Source organism: Chelmon rostratus, chromosome 14 (genome assembly GCF_017976325.1).
Source record: "Chelmon rostratus isolate fCheRos1 chromosome 14, fCheRos1.pri, whole genome shotgun sequence".
Taxonomy (NCBI): Eukaryota; Metazoa; Chordata; class Actinopteri; order Chaetodontiformes; family Chaetodontidae; genus Chelmon; species Chelmon rostratus.
In genome coordinates, this window is record NC_055671.1 from 10,055,794 (window position 1) to 10,070,475 (window position 14,682).

General features: G+C 41.1%; 1 protein-coding gene across 1 annotated transcript; it reads left to right on the top strand.

Moving 5' to 3' along the window:
- Positions 1-7,032: 7,032 nt before the first annotated feature.
- snx19a (sorting nexin 19a) lies at positions 7,033-13,937 on the top strand. Its single transcript, XM_041952620.1, has 12 exons — positions 7,033-7,083; positions 8,243-9,757; positions 9,848-9,986; positions 10,076-10,176; positions 10,252-10,371; positions 10,776-10,894; positions 11,119-11,209; positions 11,310-11,460; positions 11,710-11,833; positions 12,623-12,807; positions 12,922-13,009; positions 13,551-13,937. The coding sequence occupies exons 2-12, from the start codon at positions 8,267-8,269 to the stop codon at positions 13,687-13,689; spliced, it is 2,748 nt and encodes a 915-aa protein (XP_041808554.1). The 5' UTR covers positions 7,033-7,083; positions 8,243-8,266; the 3' UTR covers positions 13,690-13,937.
- Positions 13,938-14,682: the final 745 nt, after the last annotated feature.

Below are 14,682 nucleotides of genomic sequence, written 5' to 3' on the forward strand. Positions count from 1 at the left end.
ATAAAGAAAATAACAAGATTTACAAGATGTCATCATCAAAATCAAGGTCTGCTTTGCAAAGGTATTTGTCATATTTGGCATAATATGCGTGAACTTGGCCTGATCTCCAAATTTCAGGACAAACAGTGCATGTGAATGTTGCACTTTGTCCTTCAGTTAGAGTGACATTCTGTGCAGGATTGTAGGTGTAGTGCTTTCTTCAAAGTCAAAGTGAAAGTCAGCTTTATTGTCAATTCTGCAGTATGTACAGGACAAAGAATTGAAATTGCGTTACTCTTCAACCTTTTGTGACAGGACATATATTAAAAAGAGATAAATAAAAACTGTACAATCTAAGTAAAAAAAATGTGTAATCTAAACAATGAAACATTAAGAGAATGTAATTCTTAGGTCTTTTATCACCACCTAGTCGCCAGGTTGGCGAGTGACAGAACTTCTGCGCACTAAGAGAAAAACCTTTGGTGAACCAGTGTTGAGTTATTGCATCCAACATCCCCCCTTTTGACACATGGTCCAACCCATGTGTCAATTTTGCAAAGTGAGGGAAGAAATGTTTGCCGCCATACGTTGTCTGTTTGCGTGGCACCACAAGGTCTCCACAGCATCTTTTCTTGTGGTGCGGCAAAAGACTGTATTGCTGTGAGAGCTAGGAATAGAGACAGGGACTGAAACAAACACAGAATTAGGGTGTATGAGTTGGAGTGCGGGCTGCACGGTGGCTCGGTGGTTAGCAGCGTCGCCTCACAGCTAGAAGATCCCCGGTTCGATCCTGCCTGGGGTCTTTCTGTGTGGAGTTTGCATGTTCTCCCTGTGCAGCGTGGGTTCTCACCGGGTTCTCCGGCTTCCTCCCACAGTCCAAAAACATGCTGAGGTTAATTGATAACTCTAAATTGTCCATAGGTGTGAATGAGTGTGTGTGTTTGTCTGTATATGTAGCCCTGTGGTAGGCTGGCGACCTGCCCAGGGTGTCCCCTGCCTTCGCCCGAGAGACGGCTGGGATAGGCTCCAGAATCCATTCCCCAATCTGGCAAAAAAAACCAAAAACAAACAGATAATAATAATTGTATAATTAATCACAATCCAAGGTTGTGAGTTTCCAAAAGGTCTATATAAGGCCTCCACAAATGAGCAAAGTTCTTTTCCTTCTTTTTTACAATATATGTTAGTCTCGCCAAAGCTAGACAGTTCATCAGTTCCTTTGTCCACATTCTGATAGAAGGTGTGTCCATATTTCTCCACAATAATGCTATTACCCTTCTGGCTTGTAAGGGCCCAAAGTCAATAAGCAGTGACTGCTGTTGAGACACAACAAAGTTCTCAGGGTATATTCCCAGTAAACATATTCTGGCGTGCAAAGGAACTTCCCTTCCAACCACGAGACCTATACAGTGTAACACTTTTCCAGAATTGGTGTACTTTTGAACATTCCCATAAACAATGAATTAACATGCCTTTTGCTTCTCTGCATTTCAAATATCAGGTACATTAGGGTAAATGTGGTTCAACCTGCAAGGTGTAAGATAGGTGCGCATCAACCATTTATATTGTAGCAGCTTAAATTTGGTATTAACAGACTGGGTCTAAGCCTTAAAACAGGCCCCTTCCTAGTCAGCTTCCTGAATGTCCTCCTTTATATCAATTATCCATGCCTCCATCTTTCTGGAAGATGACTCTCTTGAGTGTGTTAACATTAACTTATGGAACTGAAAACTGACCTCTGCCATCCATGTGAGATAGAGTCACTTCCTCAAGTTTTGATAGAGGAGGTACAGAAAACAATTGTTTATGCGTGGATAAAATAAAATGTTTCAGCTGGAGGTATTTAAAGAAATGTTTTCTTGAAATATCATATTTCTCACACAGTTCATTATATGACATCAAGTTGCCTTCTACATATAAATCTGAAAATTTTTCAATACCTTTGTTAAACCACATCCTAAATCCACCATCTGCTCTCCTGGTATAAAACAACTATTGCCCCATGTAGGGGTAAACTGTGATACAGTAGTGTTGGTGTGTCTCCGACATGTTTGTGTGCAGAGTACCACACTGAAATGGTATTTCGAAGAAAAGGATTCTTTGTTTGTTTAACCAGCTTTCTGACACTCGCTGAATATAAATAAAGTTTGAGAGGAAGTCCTTGTGTTGATGTCTCCTCTATAGTCACCCAAGCAGGAAGGAAAGCCGCTGAAAAGTAATACAATGCTGTCCTTAGCTGGGCGGCCCAATAATAAAGTTTTAGATTGGGGAGCTGAAGCCCCCCTCTTTCATATGGTAAGTATAATAGCCTTAGTTGTAGTCTGGCCTTTTTATCATTCCATATGAATTGATTCAGCATATTATTAATGTTATGAAAAAAAGGTGTCAGGTGAAGCGGAAGTGATTGAAATAGATACAGAAACCTTGGTAAGACGAACATTTCATTATGTTTATGCGACCAATCATAGATATAGGCCAGGGGGTCATAATTTAAAGAAACTGTTTGTTTCACATTAGGACTAATTTTATAACCCAAGTATGTAAAACCTTCTTTGGCAATTGCGAATGGTGTATCTATAATCGGCTGCAATCTTTCATTTTCATTCAAAAACATTAGTGCAAATTTGGATTTGTTTATTTCATACCCTGATACATTTCCAAATGTTTCAATTAAATTCACTTATTGGGAAATACTATCCTTTAAGTTCATAAAAAAAAAAAAAAAAGAATTACGTCATCATAGCATATAAAGCTACATGATGTTCATATCCTCCAATATTTATACCCACGATGCCTTCATGAGCTTAATTGGCCATAGCCAGGGGTTCAATAGCCAACACAAATAGCAAAGGCAATAACGGACACCCTTGTCTAGTTGATCGATGGAGAGTAAATGGCTTAGAGACATTATTATTGGTCAATATTTCAGCAGTTGGGTTTGTGTACAAGAGCTTTATCCATCTCAGAAAATTTGCACCAATTCCAAACCGTGGAAGCACGTTAAAAAGGAAACCCCACTCAATCCTGTCAAAGGCTTTGTCATGTCCAACAAATTGTGTTAAGTTATGTTTTTGTCCTGTGTCCATGTTGTCTTGTGACTTCCTGTTTTATTGTGATACCTAACTCTCCTCTCGTTTCAGGCCCTTGACTTCCTGGTGTCTTTCCCGCCTGTCTGATTGTCTACCCCGCCCTGATTGTTTCCACCTGTTCCCCATTACCTCATGTGTATATATAGTCTGCGTTTCCCTTTGTCCCGTGCCAGTTTGTCTTGTCTTGTGCAGTCTGAACCTACGCCATTCCATGCCACGTCTTGTTATCAGGTTTTGTATTTCTTTGTTACTTTGTCTAGTTAAAGTCTTGCCTTGCTTTATTTTGATACTTTGCCTTGCCTTTTCCTGTCACAGTCGCTTTCCTCGTAAGAGTGATTTTTTTGTTTTTCCTCCTTGAGAGCGATCTTTAGTTATTAGAGTAGTTTGTGTCTTCCTCTGTAAAGAGCGATTTATTTTGTTACTTTGTCATTAAAGATTGTTTACACTTTGTCTCCTGAGTCGTGCATTTGGGTTCAAGTCCTAGTTCGGTAGTGACAGGCTTGGCGTGCATTTCAAGATAACACAGCTGTATCTCTAGAGTTGTGTTTTTCATACAATATATTCAGAACACACCGGATATTATGAAATCCATGTCTATTTTTGACAAAGCCATTTTGATCATTACCAACAAGGTGAGGAAGATACAACTCCAGTCTTCTGGCTAAGGCCTTGCAGAGTATTTTAATGTCACACCCCATCAAACTAATAGGTCTGAAAGAGGAGCATTCATTTGGTGGTTTGTTTGGTTTCAGAATTAGAGTTATTATCGCAAGTCTCAAAGATGGAGGGAGTATTCCTTTTGTATAGGATTCCTTATACATGTCCATTAATGGGACCAGAAGTTTCTCACCAAATGTCTTGTAAAATTCAATTGGAAAGCCATCTGGCCCTGGTGCTTTTCCACTCTGCATACTTTGAATGGCCTCTGCTAATTCCTTTATTGTTAAACAGCAATCCAATTCCTGTTGTTCATTCTCTAACAAAGTCCGAAATCTCAAATGATCAAAAACAATTTTTGACTGTCATCATTTCCATACGTTTTTGTTTGGCTTTAGATTTTGTAAAACTAATAATTTCCCCTCTGATATACGCTTTGAATGCCTCCCATCTAACACAGGCATCAGTCTGATTAAGATTAATTTCAAAGTAGTTGTTAATGCGTTCTTCAGCAAATTTTATAAACTGTGTGTCATGCAGTAACTCAATGGGAAATCTCCATCTCTTTGGGTTATGAATAAATGTATATGTAGATTTAATGATACAGCTGCATGATCGCTAATAACATTGCTATCATTCTATAATTTTTGAGAGAAGTCCAAATGACACCAAAAAATAATCAATTCGCGAGTGACTGCCATGCGTACTCCAATAACAGGAGTATTCAACTCTATCTGTGGTGAAGTTCCCTCCATATTTCAACCAAATTCAAATCTTTACAGGACTGCAACAATATTTTCCTTGTTTGTATATGAGTGGAGTCGAGGTTAGTAGAGCGATCTTTTGTGGGCACTAAAGTGCAATTAAAATCACCACCGATAATGTACATACCTTGCAAGGTAGACAGAGTAAGGAAGAGATTTTGAATAAAATTTGGATTCTCATCATTTTGGACCACAAATACACAAAACAAAAAACAAACAAAAACAACTATTAGCACATCTGCTATGTTGGCCATGTTGCTAGCGCCAGCTTGCTCGGGTGATGAGGCCCCTTTCTTGTTTTGAACGGTTGATTTTCGAGCTCTGGTAAAAATGTCGCAGTCCTTAGTTGCCTGAGATGTCGACATAATTAACCCTCAGTTGAAATTTTGAATTCCAAGCCACTATCCGGGGAATAAAAGACTTTTGTGCATGATTGACCGGAACCCCTCTTCTAGGCTGCCATCTTTGTCCGCTCCCAACCAACTCCCTCCCAATAGATTGTGTTTTAATATGTTCAGTATGTATGTGTGAGTGTGGTGTAGTACCTTCTTTGGACCTTACATGTTGGTTTGGCTTGTCAGCAGGAGTCCTTCCCTCTCCACCAGCCCCCGACCATTCTCAGTCTTGGTGTAGGACAGTCACGTTTCCAATGTCCAATTTTGCCACAGCGAAAACAGGCATCCCTGAGACATCTGCTAGCTCTTCTTTCGCTGTTGGCCCCTTGGCCATGTCCTCTGCCTTTATTTTCATGACCTGGCTTTCCATGTCCTCGAGTAGTTGTATTACACATGGTTATTGCCGCCATGTGAGGTTCCTTTTGCGCCAAATCCTCCCTTTTTCTTTGAGAGGATTTGGTCATGGGCATGTACGGCTTGTCTGCGAAGTTCAGACAGACGTGCATCATTCCATCCAATTGTTATAATTGACCTTTGTTCACTTTAGATTTGCACATTTTCACTGAACTCGTGATATTTACTGGATGTTCTCATTTAATCAACAATGTCACCATTTGAGATATTCATCAGGATTTTCATGATCTTTTGCTTGCAAGCGGTGATTTTCGCCATGTTAATTCTTATAGGGAAAGCTTGAGTAAATGTGTTACAGAGACAACAGATATCTCTATACTGAGCATTAGACTCATCTTCCCAGGTGATGTGTTTACAACGGATGTCAACATCTGGGAATTTTCCAGATATTTTCTGCCAGTCTGCGGGTTTCATTTTGGCAATTAAGAGTCTTTTTAGTTCATTTGTGGTTGGTTTAAATTCTTGGCAAAACGTGAGAAGTTGCTCAGCAAATATTTTACCTGATGCTGTGGGGTTAGGTAGGTGTTGAGAGGCTGCTGTGATGTCAGCAGAAGTCCATGCACGGAAGACCAATGTTGTACCTTCAGGTCCAGACACAATCATGGGCATGTTGAAGATTGCATCTTGGTTGGGGTTACGCAGTCTATGTGCAATTGGAGAGGAAGGTTTGCTTGTAGCGTCTTGTGGTGGAACAGATGTCTGAGAAGATGTTCCTGGACTTGTTCTCTGTTGTGTCAGGCTGGAGGGATTTGTAGATCCTCCTCTGCTGGGCGTTGCACAGTTGTATGGTGGTGGAGCTGAGGGATGAGAAGGTGGGCTGCCGTCGAGGTCTGGGTCCAACTTCAAAGCTGTCAACTGTGGGTACAAAGAAGAAGAACTCTGCGGGTCTTGTGTTCTTTGTGAATGTAAAGTTTCATTTGTTTCGAATGTTTCACGTGAAAGAGGTAATTGTTTCTGCACTTTTTTCCTATTTCCGGTTTCTGGTTCTTCTTGCCACATCTTTAAACGTTCTTTTTGACCCTCTATAGTTTCTAGTTTCTTAACAGAAATGTTCCTTTTTTTCTCATTTCTTGCTTTTTATTTTCTTTTTCTTCTAATGTTGATATGTTTTTTAAATGGAGGGATTCCCCTATAGGGACCCCAAACTCAGCTGTCCAGACATTTAAATATAAGCTTTTATCCCGATATTTCTTTCTCATAATATTCACAGCTGGCCTCTCTGGAGGCATGTCACCAGAGAGATTCCCCCCCATTTTCCAAAAATGAGGTACCCGTGCACGACACTTACAATACAGACGTCTCTGATAAGGATTGCTTCATTAAGCTACAGATTTTTTAGAAATGCATTAAGTTGAGGAGGTGTGTTTCCTTTTGTGGTCATATTTTGCCTACATTTATTTATCAATTTCTTTATTTCTGCATTTATTTATATACTTATCACTTTGTTTATGAATTGACCTGTTAATTTATTTCTGTATTGATTTCAGCATTTTCGTATGTATTGATTGATTCGGTGATGAGACTTTGTGGTATTGAACTTTACAGTTTAAAGCAGCTGTGGAGGAATGTGTTGCTCTCCCACTGAGCTGTGAACACAGGGGCTGGGTTTGCTTGCTAACGGGTCAAGTGGACACCTAACAGCTAGTTAGCTGTCCATATGGGCCATGCGTGTTTATCTTGACTTGCAGACTGATCCAGATAATCTTTGTTGAAGGATTAAAGCAATGTCCCAGGGACATCCTATACAGCCTGTGTTCCTGTTATAAAGCTCCCACAACATTTCAGGTAACGTCTGCTTTACTGTCTCCTCATGCTTTTTACAACTGGGATGAATATTGCTAATAAATGCTGTCCCGTGTCAGTAGACTGTAGGCTAGCTGCGTATGCTAGGTGCACATTAGCCTCATCTGTGACCTCAGCTGGAAGCTAACTGTAGCTATTTGTAGATTAGCTATACAAGGGCTGCTACTCTAGGTTTAGTAAAAGAAAAAGGAAAGATAACAGTTAGCTTCATGCTGTGGCTTGTAGTCTAACAAGGGGCAGCATTACCAATAATGGCTAAGCTTTACAAATTGCCATGGCAACAAGGGGCGCCCCAACTGATATACCATTAGGTCAGCTCTCTGGGCTGGTAAGAGAGATGTTAATGTCGCATCTCATTCAATTTGTTCGTTGATGCCTTAAACTGTTTTGTGAGAACACACAATGAGTGAGTAGTAAATAGAAATTAGCACTCAGTAGGAGGGATTCTGTGTTTGGCTGATTAGACTGATTAATTAGATTGACCAGACTGTTAATTCGGTGTTTTGAATTGAGTGAAGCATAGCTAATAAACCTGCCTCAATTTTATCATGTGTCATTGTTGGTATTGTAACAGTGGAGAATAAATGAGCTAATTGTGTCACTTGAAACATACAATATAATTCTACATATGGAAGACACTCACAGTATCAGCTTTGTAAGTATTCATGTGACAACAGTAGAGCTGAAAGATAAGTCGATTGACAGAAAATTGATGTATTGCTTTCTCTGATTCTCTGATTTTTTGTGAGGATTGGCTGCTTTACTCAGACTTTTATCATTGTAAAGTGACTATCATAAAGTTTTCCAGAATTAGTCTGACAAAACAAGGTGTCAACTTGGAAACTTGGATGGATGGAATATTACACTTCTAGCATTTTATAGACCAAATGATTAAAAAATCAAAAAATACATTAATTTATAATTAAAATATTTGTTGGTTGCTGCCCTGATCAACAGTGAAAATTCTCATCGATATATTGTCCTACTCAGGATTTGCTACCAAGCATTGCAATTGGCTTTATCATGTGTGTTTAGTTATTTAGAGTTTATAAATCAATTAAATCAAGCTACCAAAGCACCATTTTCTTGTTGTTATTGCTTGTTATATAACAGGATGTATCATTGTCTTTTTTTAAAACAGGAAACATTTGACCTGCTGACTATAATGTGTTCCAGAAAGAGCTCTAATCACTGGACTTTATCAGAGGTACTTGGGCAGCGGAGGCTGTTAGGACTCGGAGCCCTGCTGGCATGGCTTGTCCTCTTCCATCTCCTGGTCAACGTTTGGCTCCTGTGCATCTTCACCAGTCTCTTGGTGGTTCTCGGGGGTTGGCTCGGGTCCCGTGCTGTACTGGATGCAAACAGCCTCCTCCACTTGGAACACTTTTTGCCTCTTGGCAAAGTTAATCCACCTCTGTATTCTCCTGAGCATGAGTGGAGGTTGAACCATGAGATCCACAGTGCTGTCCACAAAGCGGTGCGCGACTTTGTGTCGTCGTGGTATCGTACTCTGCTGCCAGAGGTGGAGGGGGAGTTTGAACGTGCGGTGCGTAATTCAATGCTGGAGTCGGTGATGGAGCTGAAGGAACGTGCGCGGCTGGTGGACCGAAAAGCCCTGGTTCAACGGCTGCTAGAGCTGTATGGCCGTCACCTGCAAAACTACATGATGGCAAGACAGATACAGTCAACACAAAAGGAGAGCATTAACCTCTGGCAGCTCTACAGTGAAGTAGATTCCCCTCATCCAGCTGTGAGCAGTGCAGCAGCTGAGCTCAGCTACTCAAGAGCTCTAGTCAACCTCGTGTTGCATGTACTCGTTCCATACCCTCAGATGGAAACCAGGACTGGAGGCTACATGGTTACAGAACTTGTCACCTGCAATGTGCTGTTGCCACTTGTAAGCAGGGTATCTGATCCTGACTGGCTCAACCAGACCATTGTAGACATAATCACCAGGTCTAGAGAACCACAGGAAATCAATATGGATGAGCTCCCGGTAGCAGATCTATACAGATGTCAGATCCAGCAGGAGTCCTGGAGCACATGCAGATCACTGTCTTCTTCCGATCGAGCTGGCCTCAGCAGCAAGAGCACCTCTGACCTTGATGATCTACAGAGCCAGAGCACTCTCTCTGAGAGGCATTCCTCACAAAACAGCATGGTCAGCGGGACGTCTCCTGGGAAAGCAGAAAGTTGCCACCCAGGTTTGCTCACACCATGCAAAGTGAACTGCTGTTCACTCACATCTGGCCATTACTCCCACTCATCAGAGTCCAAAATGATTTCACTGGACTCCCTAATTCAGTCAGACTCCGAAGATGACCTGACGGGAGCCTTTTGTGATTGTGGTCCTCCAATGAACTTCTGCAATGCCATCACTTTAAAAGATAATGATGCTTTCGGCTGCTTCGGTCCTGTGAAAAATCTCGGGCCAAAGGTGGTGGTGCCCGAACACTCCCAGTGGCCAGCCGGTATTGCTGAAGAGAAATCTCCAGCTTGTCCTCCAAGAAGACTTTGTCTAGCGTCCTGCAACTTTGATACCTCCAGCAACCACGCTGCATCTGTGAACATCCAGAATGTGCAAATATCTGGTACCATCACTGCGAAGGAGCAGCGTGGCTCAGGCACACATCCCTACACTCTCTACACTGTGAAGGTAACACCACTTCCTACTTCCTTTTATGTTTGACTGATATTTGAATATGTATTATTGATTATTACACATTACCCTTAATTTTCCATTCAGTTTGAGACAGTGGCTGAAGCAGAAAACGGTGGCACTCTGCAACCTGTGTCATGTCGCACTGTCAACCGGAGATACAGTGAGTTTCTCAACTTGCAAGCACGTTTAGAGGACAAGCCTGAAGTCAAGAAAGTAATCAAGAGTAAGAGATGATCTTCTGCTTTAAATGACCTCTGAATTTTAATTTACCAAGACAGATGCATCATTGCAAGTCAATGTTATTGATTTCAGATGTCAAAGGCCCAAAGAAAATGTTCCCTGACCTCCCATTTGGTAATGCAGACATCGACAAGGTTGAAGTCCGTAAAAGCCAACTGGATACATTCCTTAAAGTACGTATTAGGATCATAATGTCAGTAACTAAATGATTTCTGTGGTTCTGTAATTTGAATAATTGTTTTCCCTAGCAATTAAGCAGCATTCCTGAGACATCCAACAGTGAAGACATGCAGGAGTTCCTGGCTCTCAACTCAGATGTTAGCCCATATTTTGAAAGAAAGTCTTTTGCCAAGTCAAGAATTGATAAGGTGAGAAAGAATCTACACACTGTAGATCTTGTGATTGTAAGACACTTTTTTACGTGATCTGGAAGGATTTCTTAGATACAGTGAGAGAAAAATGAACACAATCAAATCAATCTAATCAAATGTGACAGTATTAGGTTGACATTTTGGGAAATGGACTTTCTTGGTGAGAGTTAGATGACAAAATTGATGCCACAATCATGCTTGGATGCTGAATATGTAGCTCATGCCAGCAGGCAATTAGCTTAGTATATGGCATGGAAGCAGGGGGAACAGTTTGCCTGGCTCTATACCTGCCAAGACCTCTAAAGCTCACCAATCAACTCTACAGCTTCAGTTTCTTTGCCATTTTTCCAATAAGAGAAATGTAATTATTCCATGTTCACTCTGATTATTTGCCATTACAGATGATGGAAAACGCTTTAGACACTTTGAAGACAGCTTTTCCTCATCCTGAGCCCCTCAGTCCGATGGAGGACCTTGAGGGAGATGCTGATGGAAGAACAATGGACAACAGAAAGTACAGGTGAGAGCTCTGTGCCAGTCCACTGCCATTGTTCCCAAAACGTGTTGCCATGCAGTGTCCTTTTGTGACCCCTCAATACAACTTGCATTTTCCACTGGGACACTGACCAGTTCAACCAAAGAGCAATTTCCACCCTTGGACTGCTTTATTTGAATACATCTCTGTGGCTTCAAGAGGGATTTACAAGAAATGGGCCATTTCTGGTTTTGTGTTTCATGCATCAGGAGGCTAATGTTCCCAAGCAAAATATCCCCATCTCTCAATATACCCGACCTACATCCTAAAGTGACGTACTGCTTTAGTGAAGGCAGCGCTGTAAGTTATCGTACTTTATTTACCATCTCTGACTAATGTGTGTTTGAAATGGATACTGGACAAGGCTGACATGTTTGCTTTGCTCATTGTGGCTCTTTAGGTCCTGAATGGCATGTCACTGTCTGGCCTCGAGAGTTTCGTCAAAGAGCAGGAAAGACTTCTGTGTGGACCAAATGGGAAAGAAACAGCCAAGCGGAGCTGTGAGCTGCTCGGCAAAGACAAGAGGACGTCAGGGAAAACTCATGGGACAGGTTGACTTTTACACAACTAGCTTCTATTAGTTTAATCCTTCATGTCAGTACGGACATGTTGCATTCCTCTCAGCCCTGGAGAATCATCATGCAGTAACACAGCATCGCCACTTGGGCGCAGCAAAACTCCACTGTTTTTGTAAATTTACTCAGTATTCCTCGTCCTCACTTTCCACCACTGCTGTGTTTCATCTGTACAGTATGTTGTATGTGTTTTAAGGTGTCCCACTGTGTTTCTGTGTACTGTAGACACAGCTGTGGCAGATGTTGCTTTGAACATTTTGTGTCTGCTGATGAAGGACCAGTGGAGTTGGCTGTGCACAGAGAACATACAGAAGACCATCAGACTGCTCTTTGGTACCTTCATTGAGAGGTAAGAGTTTCTATCATCTTCTGTGCTGATTTTTTAAAGGATGTATAATCCCATCTTTATTATTATGATCATTAAGGCGTTTTGATGTTACCATCCACTTGCAGTAAATGCCTGGGCCTTATGTTGTATGGGAACTGATATTCATCCATTACAATAAAGACAGAGAAATGCAGTTACAAGTTGATACAACTTATAAAAAGATGCAGACCTATTTTGCTGGCAGCTGAATTGTTTTTCCTTCATACAGCTGGACATCAAGACGCTGGGTCCTTTTCTATTTTAAGGGGCAGCTTTATGAGGCACTAAGTGGTTTGTAACACGTGGAAGTTGCATGACAGTCTCTCAGATTTCCTTTTAAGATATTATTTATTTCTTTAAATGCCATGGTTATTCTTTGCTGGGAATCTAGAATTACCACTGGGCTTGTTTTTACCACACAGTCTGTGGGAACTGTGCTTGTCTAATCTCTAGTGTTCTGCTGTCTTCAACTGATAATGCTGACCTCCATTTTTGGACTTGACATCTGACCTGTGGGAGTTTTAAGGTTCACTAAGCATGGCAGTAAATAATGTCCATGCTCCTGCTATGGTTCATCGAGATTTAAGAATGCCTGTTTGTGTTGCTTTCCCTTGGGTGCATGTCTTTCGTTCTCTCCCAATCAGTTAAAGCACGTTCACACGTATATCCATTTGTTTTTACTTGTTTTCTGTTTACAATGGCTGATATCTAGTAGACAAAGCAGACACTCTTGCACAGAACGCTTAAATTAAACTACTGATTCTATTTCAGATGGTTGGATGTAGGAGTTGCCCACCTTACCAGTGCCCCCTGCTGGGTGATTTACCTACAAGTGCTGCAGGAAGCTGTATGGCCAGGTGGCACGCTGCCTGCTCAACCTCGGCCAGAGCGAAGTGCTGCAGAAAGAGAGGAAACGAAGGAGCAATGCCTGGACTGTCTAATGCAGCTGCTCCCAGGTATGTAGCAGCTGCTAAATTCAGATTGTAGCTCATTAAATGCTATTTTGATTTGCAAGGCTCCTGAAGACACGCTGTCCTTTTTGGCTTGTTTCATTATCTGTGCGTGAGCAGAGCTCATCACTGACATGCTGGGAAGTGAGAAGTACAGACTGAGCTTGGAGACCATGCTGGAGTCTTTGCAAGACCATCAAATAAACAAGTGAGTCAACAACCGGAGTGTCAAGGAAACATATGTCTGAGTCCACTATTTTAAGACAGCTACACATAGAGACTGTATCAGTAGTGGATACAGAACATGCATTTATCTGGTCATCATATCTATAATTGACTAAACATAAGAACTACAAACTTTGGCTTCAATATGTGATCATATTAACAAAAACACCTATGGAACATCACTCTGCTTTATTCCACAATGCTATAATAATCTTGAGGAAATCTGCTGAAAAAGTTATTGAGGATGAACCTCACTGAATGCTGGAGTGTTCAAGTGAAACCAAAGTAGTCTGTGTTTTTAGTCTAATTTGTTTACAGCTGACACGTCTGTATCATGAAAAGTCCTGTTGCTTAGTTCCTGCTGGCATTGCACAGACAACAATTACCTGGATTTGTCTGATGTTGGTTCAGGTTTAAGATAGAAATGAATCTGCAAAAAACCACTCCATATTATCCATATAAGCGTCTGATTTAGTATCTGTTGATTTCAGTCTGTCATCAGCTGTTTGTGTTATTATGTGTAGACATCTGATCTACTGCATCTGTGACCTGCTGCTGGAGTTTCTGATCCCTGAGTCATGTGACGAGGCCTTCCAGAGGTCCCTGCTGCAGAGTCTGGCCAAAGACACAGAGGGACAATCCTCACATATGACCAGCACATGATAGCACCTGCTGCCTCACAGCTGCACGCAACTGGTGGATAAGGTGCAGAATATGTGTGCATTGAGATGTATTCATGATGGCCTGTTGTCACTGGAGTCCATGGGGCGATGGCACACGATCGCAGCAGTCATGTGGTCTGTAACTATTGCTTGTTTATTGTTTTATTGATCCATTCATTGAGGTGTATTTCCATTATACCAGCGTATATGTTTGTGATTTCTATCTGAATATGACTTTTTTTTTTTACTTATGAGAGTTCTAAATCATCAGTTGATGTGTTGAGCTGTTTTGGTGTCAGGGCTTTGAAATAAATTCAGAAGTCTATTTTAAGACTTTACACATACAAGGCTTTTATTCTGTCCTCCATCTGATGCTACACATCTCAGTGTAATTTGAGCAATTAGTGCCTTCAGCTGGGCACTGTGACAGCGATCAGTGAAACCAGCTGTGTGAAGGAGGGGCTTAACTTATATATGGTTCAGTTTCTGTCACTTTCACAAAGAGGTTAGCTGAGGATCTGTGGGAAACTTTAGGTTTAAGTGCTTGTACTTGTGCCCTGAATCAATACATGTCTTCAATGTAAGGGCGTGTGGAAATTTACTGAAGATGAATACAAAGATTTTACCATCAGACAATCTGAGTATTTACACCTGGTCCAGCTTCAATGAGCAGATTTTGGGCCAGTGTTTGTTCACATACACTCTCTCTGATGAGAAGTAGCTGTTCCAAGGTCAAGATGTTCCAGACAACCACCTTTTTTTTTTTTTTTTTTTTTTGTTCTTTTTTGTTCTGCTGGCTGTAACTTTTAGCTTTTGGTTGAAAGTTTGCTCTGACGAAAACTTGAAATATGATGAAGGCTCCTAAAATATGAGCAAGGTTATTGCTTAGAATATCTGACTTTGAACAGACATCATGCACAATCATTAGTTTAATCAAATAACCAAACACACCACTATATGTGTGAAAAAAGCTGAAGATTTGACTCGCATGCTT